The following is a 21,777-nucleotide window of genomic DNA, read 5'->3' as shown; positions in this document are numbered from 1 at the left end:
ATGGGAGCAATGACACAAAGGTGGTTTTTATTGGGTAGAACCTCGTATGCATGATCTTTGAAAGTTATCAGGTAGTATTGTATTTAGAATTGTAAAAGTCTGCTTACAAATCCCAGTCCCATCACTTCAAGCTGTGTGATACGAAAAAAAAATTTTAAGCTGCCTTAGCCCCAGAGTTTTCATCTGTAAAACAGAGGAAGTTAAGGGGCCCGCCGGGCAGCATAGTGGTTAAGTTCACACGCCCCGCTTCGGTGGTGGCCCGGGGCTCACAGGATTGGAACCCAGGCATGGACCTACACACCACTTATCAAGCCCTGCTGTGGAGGTGTGTCACTGATGAAGTAGAGGAAGATGGGCACAGAGGTTAGCTCAGGGCTAAGCTTCCTCACTAAAATAAAAGAGTGGGAGTTTAAGGTTGGTTGTAAATATCACTTTGCTTTAAATTTCCCCTGAAGGTAGAAATGGCATACTACTTAGGCCAAATTCTGGCTCCACACTTGGATATGTATGTGGTAAACCACTCTTCAAGTTTGCACTTTGTGCTTTCTCCTATAGGTCTGGCAGGAAAAAAAAAAAAAACAAATAAGGAACTGAAGAATGAGAAACCAGACAGAAATAACAGAGTTTATTCTCCTGGGACTGTCAGATGACCCACAGCTTCAGGTGGTGATCTTTGTCTTTCTGCTCGTCACCTACATGCTCAGCATCACTGGGAACCTGACCATTATCACCCTCACCCTGCTGGATTCCCACCTCCAGACCCCCATGTATTTCTTTCTCAGAAATTTCTCCTTATTAGAAATTTCATTCACGACTGTCAGTATACCCAAGTTCCTGAGCATCATTATTTCAGGATATAAAACCATTTCTTTTAATGATTGTATGGCTCAATTATTTTTTTTCATTCTCTTGGGAGTCACTGAATTTTACCTTCTGGCTGCCATGTCGTATGACCGTTATATTGCCATCTGCACACCTCTGCATTACATGACCATCATGAGTCAGAGAGTCTGCACGCTCCTTGTCTTCTCTTCATATCTAGCTTCATTCTTAATCATATTCCCTGCACTCATGTTGCTCTTAAACCTTGATTACTGTAGGTCTAATATTATTGACCATTTTACCTGTGATTATTTTCCCCTGCTCCAACTTTCTTGTTCAGACACAAAATTCCTAGAGATAATGGGGTTTTCCTGTGCCGTGTTTACTCTAATGTTCACTTTGGCATTAATAATTCTGTCTTACATATATATCATCAGAACCATTTTAAGAATTCCTTCTACTAGTCAGAGGACAAAGGCATTTTCCACATGTTCTTCTTACATGATTGCCATCTCCATCTCTTATGGCAGCTGTATTTTTATGTATATTAAACCCTCAGCAAAAGACAGAGTGTCTTTGAGCAAGGGAGTTGCTATGCTAAATATCTCCTTAGCCTCCATGCTGAACCCCTTTATTTACAGCCTGAGGAATCAGCAAGTCAAGCAAGCTTTCATGGACATGGCAAGGAAGACTCTATTGTTCACATGCAAATGTAAACATGTATGAATTAGAGGCACAGTGAGCGGAAATTTAAAACGTTGATATGAATTTTGAGTATCCTGTTAAAATCAGCATATCCTCCCTATCATCCTTGTTTATCTCTTTCTTTTTTCTAACAGTTTACAAGCATATTTGTTGAACACATTTCTCATTCCATTAAAATATTTTCCTCACGTCTTTGTGACTCCTCCTTCTTTGAACATTTTTTTTTTAAATATTACAGCCCTTTTTCTAATTATTTTGAAAATGAAATTTTGTTTGAGTTTTGTTCAGGAAAAAAAAAATAGGGGCCGGCCTGGTGGTATAGTTGTTAAGTTTGTGTGTTCCACTTCAGTGGCCCAGGATTCATGCGGTTGGATCCTGGGTGTGGACCCACACGCCACTCATCAAGCCATGCTGTGGCAGTGTGCCACATACAAAATAGAGGAAGATTGGCACAGACGTTAGCTCAGGGCCAATATTCCTCACCAAAAAAAAAAAAAAAAAGATTCCCAGAAATGTTGGAATGGATTTATAAATATTGATATATCACTTGCTATATACAGAAAATATAATTTTATGACTTTCATTTATTTTTTATATAAATTCCCTTCTCTGTGTTACTGATGTTCTAGGAAATATGTGAAAAGATGCTGCATAATTTAAAGAAATGTAAATGCATTCATTTGAAAAACAAAGAATATTTTTATTACTCGTTTTAATTGGGTATGTCCATGGAATTTATCTATTAGTAAAGAAGCATATACCATAATCAGTATATACTATTTTAAGGATAGGTACTAAGTATCCCTCCATATTTTTGAGTCCTATGACATTTCTCTATGTAGAATGATAGATTCATACATACATATGTACATATATACATACATACATATATAGATGTTGTCAAAAAATAGTGAGGAAATATATGTTAGATAAATTCATTTTCTGTAATTGAGTAGAAAATAATCTATATTCTGTCTATCAGTAGCTAAAAAAATAATACATAGGTTTCTTTCTCAGATTTTGGACTAGCTTAAAAATAGCAACTATTTATACCTAAACAAAATTGTTTAAGTGTAAGGTTTGTAGAAAATAAAAGATTTACAACAAAGCAAAAGTTTTCCAGTGTATATAAAATTATGAGTGTATCTATGAAAATTTCTTTTCTACCCGTTCTACTTGGTGCATTAATAAATGTCTATTTTAGGCAAGATATATGTCATGTGTGTGTGTTTTCCCATGACGTGAAAAGCTGAAACAAGAATATATGATACTAAATAATATTCTAAATTTTATCAACCATATTTTTTTAGTAATAGAAGACAAATTGTAATTTTAACCTATAGTGCAAAATTCTTAATGACTCTCATGCAATATATCCAATTGTGAGACTTAGCACAAGATTTACTGAGAAAAACTGATAGAAAATTGAAATGAATTCAAAATGTTAGATCGAAGATAGAAATGGTTTCTTAACTTCACCTTTTCCTAGTAGGTTAAACATTTGCATACTAAAGAAAAATTGTTGAAAACCTGAGGTTTCTATATCCTCTGAGCATATATTTCCTTACCTATAAGCCAGGTATAACATTTTAAATAAGTTACTATAAGGATAGAATCAAATCTGTAATATACATAGCATACCGAGCTATCAATAAGTAATAGTAATTATTATTATCATTATTTTTGTATATACTAGTATAGTTGAGAATATCTTCAAGTTTAAAATTAAAAGACAATTTTTTCATTCCTTCAAAATTTCAAGTCTGTTATAACTGACAGACACATTCATAAATATAAAAATTAAGTGACAGATTATTATCAATATTTGAAAGGATGCATAAACAAACTCAACAACAGATGAGGAGGAAAAGTGTTACTCAATTGGGGATATCTGTAGAAAGTTGGAATTACTAATCATTCCAAACTGTGGGGAATTTTTAAAAGCCAGAGATGGGAGAGTATCCTTCAAGTGTTAATAATGATGGATAATGCAGTATTATTGGGAAACAAGTTACACACAGGTGATAAACCAGGAACAAATTATAGAAATCTTTGAAAACAAATCTGAAATATTTATATGGTGTATGGTAATTGCTTTAGAGTTATTCTAGATTTTTCTTTTCATTTTTCTTTTTAATTTTTTGTTTATTAGAGTAACATTGGTTTATAATATTGTATAAATTTCAGGTGTACATCATTATACTTCTATTTCTGCATAGATTACATCATGTTCACCACCCAAATACTAATTACAACCCATCACCACGCACATGTGCTGCATTATCCCTTTTGCCCCCTCTCCGCCCTTCCCCTCTGGTAACCACCAATCCAATCTCTGTCTCTATGTGTTTGTTTATTGTTGTTATTATCTACTACTTAATGAAGGAAATCATACGATATTTGACCTTCTCCCTCTGACTTATTTCGCTTTGCATAATACCCTCAATGTCCATCCATGTTGTCACAAATGGCTGGATTTCATCGTTTCTTATGGCTGAGTAGTATTCCATTGTGTATATATACCACAGCTTCTTTATCCATTCGTCACTTGATGGGCACTTAGGTTGCTTCCAAGTCTTGGCTATTGTGAATAACGCTGCAATGAACACAGGGGTGCATGTGTCTTTATGCAATGATGTTTTCAAGTTCTTTGGATAAATACCCAGCAGTGGAATAGCTGGATCATATGGTAGTTCTATCCTTGCTTTTTTGAGGAATCGCCATACTGTTTTCCATAGTGGCTGCACCAGTTTGCACTCCCACCAGCAGTGTATGAGAGTTCGCTTCTCTCCACAGCCTCTCCAACACATGTTGTTTCCTGTCTTGTTAATTATAGCCATTCTGACGGGCGTGAGGTGATATCTCATTGTAGTTTTGATTTGCATTTCCCTGATAGTTAATGATTTTGAACACCTTTTCATGTGTCTGTTGGCCATCTGTATATCTTCTTTGGAGAAATGTCTGTTCAGGTCTATGTTTTCTTCTAGAAGTTTCATAGTTTCAGGTCTTACATTCAAGTCTTTAATCCATTTGGAGTTAATTTTTGTGTATGGTGTAAGGTAAGGGTCTACTTTCATTTTTTTGCGTGTGGTTATCCAGTTTTCCCAACACCATTTGTTGAAGACACTTTCTTTTCTCCATTGTATGTTCTTGACTAGATTCTTTAGGAGATTTTTCTGATGTTAGTCTTAAGGGTGAGGGCAAGTTAGTCGTAGGACTCCAGCTGGTTTTACTGTTTCTCCCTCAAAGGAATTTTCTCTAACTTCATGAAAAATAGAGCATACTATCACCTCACCCTTCTAACCCAGGCCAAGTGGGAATTCCTCAGAGGCCAACTTTGATGCATTTGGAAAGTTGCTGAGGGGGATTAATAGAACAAACCATAAACTATTTAATTTACAACTGGTCCTATAAAATAGCCAAGGTCTCTGTAATGTACAATATTACCTATTGATTCATACAAAAGGTTGGAAACTCTGATAGTGATTCTTCAAGACAATAATTTCTACTACAGCCAACTCTAACACTGTCCTTTCCTGACAGAGTTACACTAATTTCTGTCACCAAAATCCCTGGTACTTCTTTCAGTAGTATACTTATTTGCCTTTTCAAATATCTGTTGTCACAACACCAGTTTTTAAATCTTCTCTTTCTACGTAACTGGTTATGCTCTATATCTTGATTTAGACTTTGCCTTTGTTTCACTGGACTCACACAAACTATATTGACACTCCTGAAGTTTACACTTAACCCACTTATATCTATTACTCTTTCCTGCTATTATTCATTCTCCTGCTTTACCTTAGAATCTATTGTTGCCATGCAAAACTTTTAACACATTCTAAAAATTCTATTTTATTCATTTTTCTATGCCTTTGCACCTAAGGTTTCCATTCGGACTCATCTTTCAAGATTCTGCTTGAAAGCTTTCTACAGTTTCAGAACTATATGTCATGAAGTAGCATGCTGCTTTAGATTTGGTTTAAGATATTTTAACAAAGGAAAAAAGAAAACAGGTGAAGTAAGTCTGGCAAAGTACTGATGACTGCTGAATATGGATGATAAGTTTATAAGAATTTATTTTATTATTCACTCTATTTAAAGTTTAAAAATATTTGTAAAAATAATTTAATAGGTCCTATAACAAACATTAAACTTAATTGGAAATGTTATAAACATATTCCATAAAAGGAGGTATGTGATAAGGATGCCTACTACCACTGCTTTGTTTCAACATAATACTAGAAGGCTTATCCAGAAGATAGCAAATAAAGAAAAATACACGAAAATTAAAAGCAATAGAAAAGAAGAACCAGAAGTGTCGCTATTTGCAAATGACAAGGTTATCTACACAGCCCTATAGTATTGGCAGTGTTTTTTAATCTAGAGTAATCTATTCTCAGATATCTGCTTGATATAATAACCGGAGCTCCTTAACACCTTTGCTCAAGCATCACTGCCTTAAAGAGCATGTCCTAAATAACTGATTTAATCCTAAATCTGTCTCTACTGCAGATTAGCCTAACCTACGTGTCTTTTCTTTTCCGTAGCATTTTCACCATCTAACAACATCTATTTTTTTTTTTACTTATTTATTATGTTTATTATTCATTGTGTCTATACAATTCATGTGGATTGGGTACTTTGATATTTTTCTTGACTAATGTTTTTCAAGCACCTGCAACAGCACTTGGTACAAAGTGTGTACTAAAAAAAACTTTTTGTATATTGAATAAATGAAAACATACAGGCCATGAAAAACAAAAGAGAATTAATGATAAATGGAAATAAGATAGCAACATACCAAAATTAGTTGTATTCACATACATAATCAATAAAAAATTGAAAATCATTATTAAAAAAATTACAGTCACATTTTGAGGAGGTATTGACAATAATATAAGTTTTGAGTTTCCCTGATCTCCCTACACAAACAGACAGGACTACTAGGAAATAAAACTAACAATCCCTGCAAACCCCCAAATAAATGTGGATGGTATACACCAATTAGAATCTATGCAGGAGGAAGCAGAAGAAAAAATATATTATCTGATTAACACGAGTATAGGTGTTCACCAGAAAGTGAACTGCCAAACAAGAATACTATACCTACCAAAACTGTCCTTCAAAACTGAAGGAGAGAGAAAGATTTTCCCAGGAAAACAAAAGCTGAAGGAATTCACCCCTGCTAGACCTCCTTGCAAAAAACGGTAAAGGGACTTCTTCAAGTGGAAACGGAAGGATTCTAAACAGCAACATGATAGCATAAGAAAGTATAAAACTTGTTAGTAAAGGAAAATACATAGACAAATACAGAAACCTGTATTACTGTAATGGTGGTGTGTAAATCACCTTTAATTCTAGTAAATATGTTAAAATAAGTATTATTTTTATGTAAATATGTTAAAAAGTATTAAAAATAACTATAAGTAAAAATGTGTTAATGAATACACAATATAAATATATATAAATGGTGACATCAATAGCATAATGTTGGCGGAGAAGTTAAAGTATAGAGTTTTTTAATGTGATTGAACATAAGTTGTTATCAGCTTAAAATAACTATTATAAGACAAGCCCCATGGTAACCATAAGAAGATAGCTATAGAATATACACACACACAAAAAAGAAAGGATCAAAGCATATCACTACAAAAGAAATCAATGAAGCCCAAAGAAAGACAGCAAGAGAGGAAAGACAGATGAAACAACTACATGACAAATAGAAAACAATCAACAAAATGACAATAGTAAACCCTTCTCTTCAAGAATTACTTCTAATATAAATGGATTAAATTCTACAATCAAAAAACATGAGTAGATAAAGAAAAAAATCCAACTCTATGCTGTTTATGAGAAACTCAATTTAAATTTAAGGACACACAGAGGCTAAAAGTAAAGGGATGGAAAAAGATATTCTATGAAGATCGTAATGAAAAGAGAGTGGGATGGCTATACTTAAATCAGACAAAATAGGCATTAAGTCAAAAACTGTCACAAGAGACAAAGAAAGATATTATATAATGATGATAAATGGGTCAGTTCATCAAGAAGATATAACAATTACAAATACATACGAGCACAACATGAGAGCACCTAAATATCTAAAGCAAACTTTTACAGAACTGAGGGGAGAAATAAGACAATGTGAAAGAATTTCAATCTAAAATAGAAGCAGAGGACATAAAATGGAGAATCTCACGCACATGCCCTCAGGGAGGCAAAACTTAAGGACTAAGAGACTGATTTCCCGTGAATCCCTGATTTACAGGAAACGGATAGTGTTGGAATTTTCTTGGATGATGGGGGGTTGATCAGAGGTTGTCTCCTATCAACCTTGGGAAGTTTTGCCTGAGGCATGTATGGGGCATGAGCCAGGTCAGGTTGGTCTCACAGAATGGGTTATGTTGAGCTTTGTTTTTGTGACTGATTTCGTCTGCTTGGGATGTTTTCAAGATTGGTCTCCCTTTGTTTTTGATTTTAACTGACTAACCGAACTCTCTCCTGTTTACATTTCCTGCCCATAAATAGGACCGATCCTAAACCCTCAACAGACAATCCTGTAGCTTACTACAGTTTTCTTGTTCTGAGCTGCAGTTCCTTTGCTATTTCCGTATAAACTCATTTTTTTGAGCTTGCCTCAGTTTATCTCTTTATTTAGGTCAACAACAGAAATACAATAATAGTGGGAGACCCCAGTGCCTCCTTCCAAATATAGATAAAGCAATCAGACAGAAAATTAGAAAACATTGGGCTTGAACAACACTATAAATCAAATGGACTTAACAGACCTGTACAGAACACTACGTAAAAGAGTGTGGCGATTCCTCAAAAAATTAAGAATAGAACTCCCATAGGATCCAGCAATTCTTCTTCTGGATATATATCCAAAATAATTGAAATCAAGATCTCAAAGAGGTATCTGCACTCTTACGTTCATTACAGCATTATTCACAATAGGCATGATATGGAAAGAACCCAAATTCCCGATGACAGATGAATGTATAAAGAAATTTGTGGTATATACATACAACAGAATATTATTCAGCCCTAAAAAAGATGAAAATTCTGCCACTTGCAACAACGTACGAGAACCTAGAGGATGTTGTGCTAAGTGAAATAAGCCAGTCACAGAACGACAAATACTGCATGATTCCACTTACATGAGATATCACAAATAGTCATGTTCACAGAATCAAATAGCGGAATGGTGGTTTCTCAGGGCTGGAGGAAGGGGGAAATGGGGAGTTGAAAATCAACTGGCATAAAGTTTCAGTTATGTAATGAATAAATTTTAGAGATCTACTGTATAACATTGTGTCTATAATTAACAATACTGTATTATACACCTAAAACTTTATTGTGTATATCACAAGTATTCTTACCACAATAAAATAAAATTTTTAAAAAATGACATGGCCAAAGACACAAGCAAATAAAGACACAGTTCTCTATGTGGGAAAACAATTTTCAACTTAGTTTACAAACAAAATTTTATGTACCTAATACATAAACTTTGCCCTTAGATTACATAAACATAAACATAAGCTTCTAAACATAGAGAAGAAAAAAAAAATAAAACCCATAGGAAAGTAGACCAGAGAAATAGTGAAATATTTTAAAGAATAATATACACAAATAAAACTTAATCAAATAAAATTTTTCTTAACCTCATTCATCATATGAGAAATGTAAACTAAAATACACTGATATATCCTTTCTGCCTCTGATTTATTGGCAAAATCTCAAAATGTGACCGCATTCTTCTTTGGGAAAGCTGTGGCGATTAGTCACTCATATATTGTTAGTGGTGTATAAAGTGAAATGACTCTTATGGGATATTTGAAAATAACTATTAAAATCACGTATGTGCTTAATTATTGATCCACAAATTCACTTCTAAGAAACAATTTTAAGGCGAGACTGGTAAAAAAATATTTGATAGGCAAATTCATAAGTCAATTCATTATAGGACCAGTTTTAATAGCACAAGTAGCAGGAAAAAAGATATTCATTGTTAAAGGACTTTTTGAGTAAACAGTAGTATATACACATATTTCAGCTGTAAAGGCATAAGATGTATATTTATACACTACTGTATCATGGTCCTCAGTATATATTGATTAAAGAAAATGGGAAAATGTATATATATTTCCCTAAGAAGGAAAATGTTAATTTGTGCATACCATAGGTTAGGTTTAAAAAATAACCACCAATGGAAATATAAATCATAGTACTTAAAAAAAAAGAAAAAGACTTCCCTTTAGAGAAGGAAGGAAATAGGTTGGATAAGTGTTTGAAGACTTGCAAATCAACTGGCATAAAGTTTCAGTTATGTAATGAATAAATTTTAGAGATCTACTCTAAATTTTTTGGAATATATCTAGTTTGAATATTTGACTTTATAGCTATGTTAATATTTTATAATTAAAAATCCATTAAATTTGAAAAAGAATCTCTGAAAAATAAAACAACTGGAATAAATATAATTAACTGTATATTTAGTTGGTGACATAACCACATGAAGCAGAATTATGATAAGTGATTTTAAATACTGTAATTGGACTTGACATCCAAATGGAATTTAATCTAAGGGCAAAGAGAACAGCTAAAAAATCCTAAAATTGTTCCTAGGGAGGAATGAAATTGTGGGTGGTAGTGCTGTCATTGTTATTGTACACTGTTGTATGTGCAATGTGAGGAAAAGATGCAAAACAAAGATTATTGTGATATTACAATTTTATCTAATTCTATTGATAGACAGGGGTCTCATTATGAGAGAAAGGAAATACAAATGTATGAAAGATAAAAGGGGTTTTGTAAAAACCCTGTAGCCTAAGTTTGAATGATGCGTTTTAATATGCACTCATTGGTATTTTATCTTATAATATACACGTTTGCTGGTCCTGTCCACTGAAAATACCTAGAAAGGATGATTGACCTCATAGTGATTATCACAACTAGTACTCAGATTCTTATCCTGATTTAGCATTTCTTCACCAATGTAAGGAGGATGGTTTGGATAAATGACTCAGTCCAGTTCTAGTACATAAAAATGTAGCATGAGCCTGGAAAAACTTGTCATACAAGAGAGGAAGGAAGCAATCCAAGAGTAGAAGTGCACTGTCCAAAAGTGTCGGAAGCCAACCTGAAGAGCTTCCTTCTGGCTGAAGCGCTCCAAAGAGGTAGTGATATCAATTTAAATCTCCCTTGAAATACTTATGTCAATCACTAATGTGACCTACAACAAACACAAAATTAATAAATCCATGTATTCATAAAGATACCAACAGAAAGATACTAGAGAACAAACTCTGAAAACTGAGAAAGGAATAAAGTAGGCATTCGTCTGGGCTTTTCTGTATAAACTGTAACAATGAATAAGCAAAGGGTAAACGACAGATTACAAATATAACCATTTTGCAGAACATCATGAATTAATGAATCCAGCCATTGATCAACAATGGGAAAAAAATCAACTAAACATGTATGTCCTATCAGATATTTAAAATTCCATTTCTGGAGTAGACTTGCAAAAATCAAAAGTTCCTAAACCTGGATTAAGCCCCTAAATCTAAATAGCAGTTACACGAAACCATGACAATGAGGATGCAATCAAGGGAAGAACTACTGCACACTTGCCCTTCATGAATAATGATAGTTTATATTGCTTATTAATTAGGCTTTTAGGATAAAAACATAACATCATTTCACTATTGTCACAAAACTGATCTATAAGAATAAAGTATTATGTACCTTATTGAAAGTTGCTGAGAGAGTAGATCTTAAATGATCTCACCACAAAAAAGAAATGGTAACTATGTGAGTGATAGATGTTTTAACTAACTTTGACTGTGTCAATCATTTATAAGTGTAATGTATAATGTATATGTGTATATATATATATAAATGTGTAAGTGGCAAAATTATATATTTATAAGTGTATAAAATCAACACATTGTACACTTTAAACTTGTGCAATGTTATGTATCAATTACATCAATAAATCTGGGAGAAAAGTGAATGAGGTGGACAAGGGTATCACACCCTAGGATATAGAGCCACATTTGCCAAAATGCTCCTTTACTGAGTTGAATAACACAGTATATGAACTGTCACAGATTTGAGTTATGTCTATCTTTTTCTCCCATTTTTTTTCCACACTCACTTCTCATCCCTCTCTTCCAGTAAGTATTTCACAAACAGACTTGCACCCCAGCTGTGATTTTGTTCTTCATTGGTGACCGAATTATTATCTGATTATACAAATTCATTATTGTATTTTTTATGTGGAATGTAAATTTTATTTCATTTAAATACATAACACTCATTTAATATCAAGTAGTTATTATATAATGTGTATTATTATATAATTATATAACAAATGTATGGCTTATTATTAACTGATTACATATGATATGATTTTTATAATCAAACATTTGGGAAACATAGAGAACAACAATAAAGAAAATAATTAACAACAATTCACTAACTAGAATTTGAAATAAACAATAGATTGGTATTTTGTGATATTTCTCGTTAGAATGTCAAAGACATTATTTTTTGTTGTTATGGCCATGGAGTCAATTTCAAGTTCTAGCGACCCTGTGTACAGCAGAGCAGAGCCCTGTCTGGTCTTTTTACTCCATCGTCTCACTTTCCAGTGCTCTATCAGACAATACTCTGCTGCTTTTCACAGGGTTCTCATGGCTGATTTTTCGGAGGTGGGTGGCCAGGTCCTTCTTCCTAGTTTGTCTTAGTCTGGAAATTCTGCTGAAACCTATCCACCATGGGTGACTCCCCTGGTATTTGAAATCCTGGTGGCATAGCTTTCAGCATCACAGCAACACACAGCTGCCACAGCATGACAATGACAGATGACAGATGAGTAGTGCGTTTGTCTGACCGGGCTGTGGTGGTGCAAGTGTCGATCTTAACTACTAGATCACCAGGGCTGGTAAGGACGTGATACATAAATATAAAGGCCAAGATGAAGAATAAGATGGACAAATTTGACCCTGCAATTAAATTTGCTGTTAGTAATGAGGATTTAATTGGTTAACCTTGTTAATAGCATTTAAAAATTATTGTGAGCACAACGTGTGCTTTGTCATAGTTATTACTTAACTTAGAATTGTAACACAATCTTGCTTCTTGATGCCCCAACACTAACAAAGCCTGAGGATAAAAAACAAAAAGGGTATACATAGAAAACTTTTCTTTATTAAGAGTTCTATTTTTGTAAGAAAGTATATTTCACAACTATTTTTTATTACTCTTGAAATATTAAGTAATTGTGGGTAATGGAAATATTATTTTGCAGAAGTCAACATTTTATGTCCTCTGTGGGATACAAAGATGAACATAACTGTTCTCAAGGGAAATTCCCCATAAAGAAGAGTTAGGAGGCTACTGAGAAGGCCTCCTAAGAAAGGCCATTCCAAGAATGGCCTTCAGAAATCCCTCACGGTCTGTAATAGAGCAGAGAAACAGCTCTCTCTTTGGATATTGCTTTCTTAAACTTCTAGATCAACATTATCGAAGAGGAAGATAGTATATTTCCACATCTTCTTAAGGTTTCAAACGTTCTATTTTTATTTCCTAACATATTTCCCTTGAGCCATCATAAAATAGAGAAAAAATAAAATCAAATTTAATTAGGGTGAATTTTGCTAGAGTCTGACACAGAAGCAATAATTTTACATTCTATCCTTGACAGTAGAAATTTGATTATCTAAAATATGGAGGAGGTAAATTGTCATAATTTTAGCGGACCAAAACTACAGCTTAGTATATCAAGCACAGCTGGGAATTAACTGAATAGGTTAAGACAAACAGGAGAGGTTTTCTTATACATTTCTGAAATATCCTTATGGATTAGTAGTCTTATGTAAAAGGTAAATGTGGGGCAGAATTACAAGGGAATAAAACATTTTTTTCATAAAGCCTAATAGCTCAGAAAGAAGGATGTTCAAATGGAAAATGCACCGGGCTACCATCTGGGTGACAGAGCTGCTACGATCTGAGGAAAGTAGTTACTTTTTCAATTTATGCATCAATGTAAAATGAAAAATAAATAAATATTGCCTGTTCCTTTATGCTTAGAAATAAAAATATTTCTATATATAAATGTCTAGCAAGTCATAGAAAATGTCAAACATTAATGATATTGATGGAATTTTAAGACAAACCAATAAGTAAGTGAATGTGTTCTCCATTTGTTAAATAAAATAATTCACTTATTTATTCTGTCTTACAGTAAATGTATATATTATATACTTAACAATATGTATAGAATGTTCTCATTTTATTGATAATTATACTCATAAATATTAATATTAAAAATAAAATTAATTAAAAATAAAAAGTCTATTTTATTTGCTAAGAAAATAATTGATTTCTTATATTATAAGAAGTGTAATAGGTTGTTACTTTAGTCTTCTAAGTTTCACTTTTACCTTTTGATGGAATTAAGATCATCCATTTCTGATTTTAGGTGGTGATATTCTCTAATAAATACATGATAGAAAAGAAATAAAAATGCATATTTCATATGATTGTTTCAACAAAAATATAATAATTTGCATAGGTTGGACAGAGCAAAGCGTATTGATTTTATTTACCGTTTCTCAATGACGTGACTTTCCGGGTGAAGATTTCCTAACTTCTGCTACATTTAAAATAAGAGAACTAGTAAAAACAGCAAGACTTGCAAATATGTATTAAAACATAATGCAAACAAAGTAGTCAAAAAGATATAAAATTGGCACGGATTATAGAAAATGTCTTAGAATTGTACCAGTGATGATGATATTGATCATGATGAATTATATCTTTCATTTCTTCCCTTTAATACTCTTTCCGCCTAAACATCTTTAAAAGAAGAGGAAAGCAGAGAGAGAGAGAGAGAAATGAACTACACAGTGATCACAGAGTTCATCCTCCTAGGTCTTTCTGACGATCCTGATCTTCAGATTGTGATTTTCCTCTTTTTGTTTATCACGTACGTATTAAGTATCACTGGAAACCTGACCATCATCACCCTCACATTGGTGGACTCCCATCTACAGACACCTATGTATTTCTTCCTCCAGAACTTCTCTTTCTTAGAAATCTCATTTACAACGGTATGTATTCCTAGATTTCTGGGGGCAGTTATCACCAGGGATAAGACTATCTCCTATAACAACTGTGCAGCCCAACTATTTTTCTTTATTTTCATGGGGGTGACTGAATTCTACATCCTAACCGCCATGTCCTATGACCGCTATGTTGCCATCTGCAAGCCCCTTCACTACACAACCATCATGAACAGGAAGCTCTGCAGCCTGCTGGTGCTCTGTGCATGGCTGGGTGGGTTTGTGACCATTTTCCCACCTCTTATGCTTCTCCTCCAGCTGGATTACTGTGCTTCCAATGTCATTGATCACTTTGCATGTGACTATTTCCCCCTTTTACAACTATCTTGCTCAGATACCTGGCTGCTAGAAATAATTGGTTTTTACTTTGCTTTGGTTACTTTACTATTCACTTTGGCATTAGTCATTTTATCTTATGTCTACATTATCAGAACTATTTTGAGAATCCCATCTGCCAGCCAGAGAAAAAAGGCTTTCTCCACTTGCTCCTCTCATATGATTGTCATTTCCATTTCTTATGGAAGCTGTATATTCATGTATGCTAACCCCACTGCAAAAGAAAAGGCATCGTTGACAAAAGGAGTAGCTATTCTCAATACCTCTGTGGCCCCCATGCTCAATCCCTTCATTTATACCCTGAGAAACCAGCAAGTAAAACAAGCCTTCAAAGACTTGGTCCATAAAGTAGTATTTTCTGCAATTAAATGAATTACTTTTTTTGTCAAAAATAAAGGACGTTTTACAGAGCACTTAAGTAAAATCTTGAAATTCCTAAATAACTGTAACTATGTTTGTTTTTTATAGTCTCTTTATTTGCTGCATTACAGTTAATTTAATAGTTCCCGGTCCATTTTTTCCACTTCCATACCCAAGTTTCTCCAATGCATTGTTTATTGACATTTAAAAATATAGTAAAGTTTATTTCTCTTACAGAATTTTCTGGAAGTGAAATGCATTTCTATAAGACATACTCTATAATACAATGTAAAAAAAGTTTTAATTCTGTTAATATCAATCCCTAAGAGGTACATATGATATCACATTGTACTTCAAATGTAGAGTTTCAAAATTAGCGTGTAATTTCTTGTGTATTTTCAAGACATTGATAATTTCTTAACGTTTAGAGAATCTACATGTTCTGTATTATTGTATATTAAATTCAGTCCTTAGAGGTAATATGTTCTAGTGCATTGCACTTTAAATGTAGACCTTTATGCTTTGTGAAGTTTAGTGCATATTTTCAAGATAAATATTAATCATGATATTAAGCATTATATATAGAATTTCCATGTTCTCTAGTATTTTTTAGGAAATATTTGTATTTTTAAAAATTCAAAATAAATGCAATACAACTAAAACACATGCCACTTTCGTGAACTTATTGAGCATCTTTAGGACAGTTATTTTTAATTCTTTGTCAGGTGTTCATATACCTCCATTTCTTTACTTCTGTTTATGCAGATTTATTTTGTTTCTTTGAGCCATTTTTCTATGTTTCTTCATGTTCCTTCTAACTTTGTGTTGATATCTGCACATTTGAGAAAACAACCACTGCTCCCAGTCTTTTTAAACTGTACTCTTACAGGTAAAGATGACTCCAATCAATCCACCTAGAGATTCTGGGGGCTTCTCAACCTTTTGAGGATGTGGCTTTTCAGACTTGTGCTTGGAGATTCCTAATCTCCAAGAAGATTTTGTCCATTTTTTTTTTAGATGCAGCTTATAATCGCTTTCTCCCTCTGTTTCTGTCTGCTGTAACTCAGGTCCTTGAAGCAAAAGCATGCACTCATCTCTTTTTTGTTCTCAGCAGCATCCAGGCATCTAGAATACGTCAGGCCCCATAAAAGCCTCAAGATGGGCTAGACACTAGAAAGAGAAAGACAGACAGTGTATGATTTCACCCATATGTGGAAGATAAACCAACACACGGACAGATAGAATTGTTTGGTGGTTACCAGGGGCTGGGGGGGGTGGGGGGTGGGCACAAGGGTTGGAGGGGAGCACTTAATATGGTGACTGATAAACAGTAACGTACAACCAAATTTTCACAATTAAAAAAAAAAGAAGGAAAAAAAGATGGGCTAGACAGACACCAGTCCTAGGACAGCCCCTGAAAAGCCCAGACATTGGACACATGCTCCACTCTTCTCTTTTCCCCTGAAGGAGGGGCCGCTGAGCTGTATTGGCCTCAGTATGCTGTAAACGGATCCTCTGGAACACAAAATTTTCAAAAAATCCTTTTATAGTGTCATAAAACATACTTTCATTGAATTAAATCCCTCTAAATTAGTTGAATTTCACTTTACAGCCTGGATTATTGTCAGAGTTTTGTAAACATTTCAAAACATTTGTAAAATTGTTTTGTAAGACATTTGAAAATTATACATAATGGTAGTTGAGTGCAGCATTCTATTTAAGTCAACTAGGTTGAGTTCATTAATAACATGATATAAGTCTTCTGTACTTTTACTATTTGTATCATTAGTAAGTTATTTAAATGTCCCCAAACAACTAAGGAGCTGTTTCTTTCTCTTTGTAGCTGGTTATGTCAATTTTTTATTTTTTTAAATATTAACACTGTCTTTTCACGCAGACACAAATTTGGAATTGTTATATCTTCTCGGTGAATATAACTTTTTTTTATCATTATGGAAAACCACCAATTCCTTTATACCAGAAGTACACTTTTTTCCATAACGTCTACATTGACCAATATTGGTATAGTTACACCAGCATTTAAAAAAATATTGTTCACATGGCATATATGTTATCTATCAATAATTCACTTTTCACTGGATGCTAGCATATTATATAGAATATCTGTAACTAGGTACATATCTTTATTCCTTGATCAAAGTACCTAGTTATTAGTTACTCCCAATGAGGCCATATACATAGATAGAGGAAGAGGATGTAATGCAGCAGAAATTTATTCTAAAGGAGTCTAAATCCTCTGTTCATAGGCCTTACTTGTGCCTCTGGACCTGCTCAATCTGATCTCCTAAGCACTGTCTCCCTTTGATGATAGATTTCTGCTGTGACTGACCAGCATTATAGCTCAGAGTGTCCAATGACACACACTTCATTATGGGAAGCTCAAATCTAATGGTCAATTAATGTCCTATGGTTTGGCTTTTAGTCTCTACTCAGACCCAGTAGCAAGCCAGAAAGTGTTGTTCAAGAGGAGAATGTATATGTGCATTAGGCTCCTCCATAATCACAGTCTGTGTTTTGAATATCCACTTGTGGCAAAGCGGAAGTGTCATATAACATCCCTATTTGTCATTGATACTTCAAATCGCATTTAGAATTTCTTGGTCATTTGTTCTAAGTGGAACAGCACGAATACTAAAACCAATACTAAATTTCATATGGGAAACTAAACATGCAATAATAATTAGGAAATCTTGAGAAATAAGAACAATATGAGAGGACTAACTTACAGATATTAAAATATAACCTAAAGCTTCTATAATTAAAACATGAACTCATGAATGAAAAGGGAGAGATCAAGGGAGTAAAAAATATAAAAGATACATTTCGGAGTTTACCTATTTATATAGTTTTAACTTTTGAGATATTCTTATTGTTTCACATATTTTAAAGATAAAATAAATGAGCAAGAATGGGAAAAAAATCCTGAAATTGAGTACACACAAGTGAACATAATTCTAAAACAAATTCATAACCATTTAGGGGGGAGAACAAAAAACTGAGGCAAGTAATTTTCCAACATAGCATTTTGACAATTGGCCAGAAACTGCAAAAAAATTTGAACTTTATTTAGTAGGTTTGTTGTCATAATAATAGGTGTATAACAATTCAGAAACTATTTTGTGGGTGTTGCAGAATTGAGTAATTGATAGGTTAATTCATTGGTGTTGGAGCCGGGTTTCTCACTGTGGAGGAAGAGAGATACAAATGCGGTACAAGAGAAGTGGAAAAATTCTGTGTTATTGGACTGGAATAAGAAATGTCAATGTGAGACTATTGTTTTTTTAGATGTAATTCCTTTCTCTGTTCCATGAAAATTCCAAGGAATAGTGATAACCCAATAGCAAGGAGCCCACAAAGCATCCAGATCTTGGGCTCTAAGTACAATATTTTGCTAAAAATTACCTCTGAGAACTGGAGAAATGGTTGATTCCAGGACTAAACATTGAAAGAACAAGATGAGCTGGAGTGTCTTATTCTAAAATGAAGTGGGCAAAAACGTGTAGCAACACGTCTAATGCTATAGGATTCACTTGGAAGGAGTTTCCACTGACAATATCAGGACAATTGGAGCACTGAAATGAATAGTGACAAAAATTGATAATAACACATTAAATGGAAAGGGACTAAGAAGTAAATTAACAGTAAGTTGATAAAACAATAGGATTAGAGAAAATAATGCTGTTCTTTACGGTAAAATTCCAACTACTAAATGTAGAAGGAATGATACATTTAGAAAAATACTAATGATACTAATGTATATTACTGTTAATAATTAGTTTAGAGAATGAATAAAAATGGATAATTATAATAGATAAAATTTCATTAGGGAATATAATATTTAGTCTCACAATATCACTCCACAGGTTACCTTGGATAACAGTCCTTCATCGAATATTTCTTTTGCAAATATTTCTCTCAGTCTGTGGCTTTTCTTTTAATTCTCTTTTCATGGTCTTTCACACAGAAGAAGCTTTAATTTTAAAGAAATTCAGTTTACCAATTATTTCTTTCATGAATTATGTTCTAGTTGTTGTATCTAAAATGTCATTATCACAACCAAGGTCATCTAGATTTTCTCCTGTGTTATCTTCTAGGAGTTTTAGAGTTTTGCATTTTACATTTAGATATGCAATCAATTTTTAGTTAATTTTTGTGAAAGTTGTAAAATGTGTGTCTAGATTCATTACTTTGCCTATGGATGTCCAGTTTTTCTAGCACTATTTCTTGAAAAAACTGTCTTTGCTCCATTGTATTGCCTTTGCTCCACTGTCAAAGATCAATTGACTGTATTTATGTGGGTCTATTTCTGGCCTCTCTATTCTGTTACATTGATCTATATGTCTATTCTTTTATCAACACCACACTGTCTTGATTACTGCAGATTTTTAGTAAGTCTTGAAGTCAAGTAGTTTCAGTCCTCCAACTTTGTTCTTCTCCTTCAGTATTGTGTTGCTTATTCTGGCTCTTCTGCCTCTCCATATAAACTTTAGAATCAGTTTATCAATAACCACAAAACAACTTGCTGAGACTTTGATTGGGATTGCGTTGAATCTATAGATTGTGTTAGGAAGAACTGACATGTTGACAATATTGAGTCTTCCTATCCATGATCATGGATGGAATTTATTTATTTAACAAGCTGTAAATGCTTATTAAATCCAGAAGTCATTTTGTTGATTATTTTGGATTTTCTACAGAAATGATTACAGTATATATGAAAAGAAACAGTTTTGTTTCTTCCTCCCCAACCTGTGTACTGTTTATTTCCTTTTCTTGCCTTATTGCATTTAAAAGGCCCTCCAGTATGAGATTGAAAAGAAGTGGTGATATGGGATATCCCTGCCTAGTATCTGATCTTACTGGGATACTTTGAATTTCTCCTCAATAAGTGTGATACAAACTGTAGGTTTTTGAAGATGTTGTTTTTAAAGTTGAGGAAGTTCCTCTGTATTCATAGTTTACTGAGTTATTATCATGACTGGGTGTTGGATTTTGTCAAATGTTTTTCTGAACCCGTTGATATGATCATGTGATTTTTCTTTTTTAGCCCATTGATGTGATGGATTACATTATTTTCAAATATTGAACTAAACTTGCACACCTGAGATAAATCCCACATGGTCATGATGTACAATTATTTTTGCACATTGTTGAATACAATTTGTAAATATTTTGCTGAGGTTATTTTCAGCTATGTTTCTGAAAGATATTGGCCTGCAATTTTCTTTTCTTATAATGTCTTTCCCTGGTTTTGGTATTAGGGTAATGCTGAGCTCGTAGAATGAGTTAGAAATATTTCCTTTGCTTATATCCTCTGAAAGAAATTGTAGAGAACTGGTACAATTTTTTCCTTAAATGTTGGATAGAATTCTCCTTGGAACCTATCTGGGCCTGGTACTTCCTGTTTTGAAAGGTTTTTAATTATTTCTTCAATTTCTTTAATAGATAAAGGTCTGTTCAGATTGTCTATTTATTCTTGTGTGAGTTTTGGCAACTTATGCCTTTCAAGAAATTGATACATTTCATTGAGGTTATCAAATTTGTGGGCATTGAGTTGTTCATAGTATTCATTTATTACCATTTTAATATCCATAGGATCTGTCATGATGTCTCATTTTTCATTTCTGATATTAGTAATTTGTGTCCTACTGTCTTTTTCTTAGCTTGGCTAGAGGCTTATCAATCTTTTTAAAGAACCAGCTTTTGCTTTCATTGACTTTTCTCTATTGATTTCCTGTTTTCAATTTCATTGACTTCTCTAATTTTTCTCTTTTCTTCTGCTTACCCTGGATTTAATTTGTTCTACTTTTTCTAATTTTCTAAGATGGTAACTTATATTAATTATTTTAGATCTTGCTTCTTTTCTAATATATGCATTCACTGCTATAAATTTCTCTTTAAACACTGCTTTTGCTGTATACTACAAATTTTGACAAGTTGTGTTTTCATTTCATTTAGTTCAAAGTATTTTTAGATTTATTTTGAGATTTCTTCTTTGTTCTATATGTTATTTAGAAGCCTGCTGTGTAATCTCCATATATTTTGAGATTTTCCAATTATCTTTCTGTGATTGATTTCTAGTTTACTTCCATTGTAGTCTGAAAGCAAACATTGAATGATTTCTGTTCTTTTAAATTTGATAAGGTGTGTTTGAGGCCAAAAATGTGGTCTATTTTGCCTAGTGTTCCAAGTGAACTTGAGAAGATTTTGTATTCTGCTGTTGTTGGGTGAAATGGTTTTTAGATATCAATTTTACCCAGTTGATTGATGGTGTTGTTGAGTTCATCTATCTGCTTCCTGATTTTCTACCCACTGGTTCTGTTCATATCTGACAGAGGGATGTTGAAGTCTCCAACTATGATAGTGTATTCATCTATTTCTTTTTTTTCAGTTT

General features: G+C 33.4%; 2 protein-coding genes across 2 annotated transcripts; both read left to right on the top strand.

Moving 5' to 3' along the window:
• Positions 1 to 597: 597 nt before the first annotated feature.
• LOC131416541 (olfactory receptor 6C1-like) lies at positions 598 to 1,548 on the top strand. Its single transcript, XM_058559216.1, has one exon. The coding sequence runs from the start codon at positions 598 to 600 to the stop codon at positions 1,546 to 1,548; it is 951 nt and encodes a 316-aa protein (XP_058415199.1).
• A 12,890-nt stretch (positions 1,549 to 14,438) lies between these two features.
• On the top strand, positions 14,439 to 15,374 carry LOC131415677 (olfactory receptor 6C3). Its single transcript, XM_058557498.1, has one exon. The coding sequence runs from the start codon at positions 14,439 to 14,441 to the stop codon at positions 15,372 to 15,374; it is 936 nt and encodes a 311-aa protein (XP_058413481.1).
• The last annotated feature ends 6,403 nt before the right edge of the window (positions 15,375 to 21,777 follow it).

The sequence above is a fragment of the Diceros bicornis genome, chromosome 17 (assembly GCF_020826845.1).
Source record: "Diceros bicornis minor isolate mBicDic1 chromosome 17, mDicBic1.mat.cur, whole genome shotgun sequence".
In the NCBI taxonomy this organism is placed as follows: domain Eukaryota; kingdom Metazoa; phylum Chordata; class Mammalia; order Perissodactyla; family Rhinocerotidae; genus Diceros; species Diceros bicornis.
The sequence above is the reverse complement of the archived record's forward strand: the minus strand, read 5'-3'. Positions and strand labels throughout refer to the sequence as shown.

Bases quoted from the DNA above. Each gene is read 5' to 3' on its own strand.
- LOC131416541 (XM_058559216.1), top strand. From the start codon at position 598: ATGAGAAACCAGACAGAAATAACAGAGTTTATTCTCCTGGGACTGTCA.
- LOC131415677 (XM_058557498.1), top strand. From the start codon at position 14,439: ATGAACTACACAGTGATCACAGAGTTCATCCTCCTAGGTCTTTCTGAC.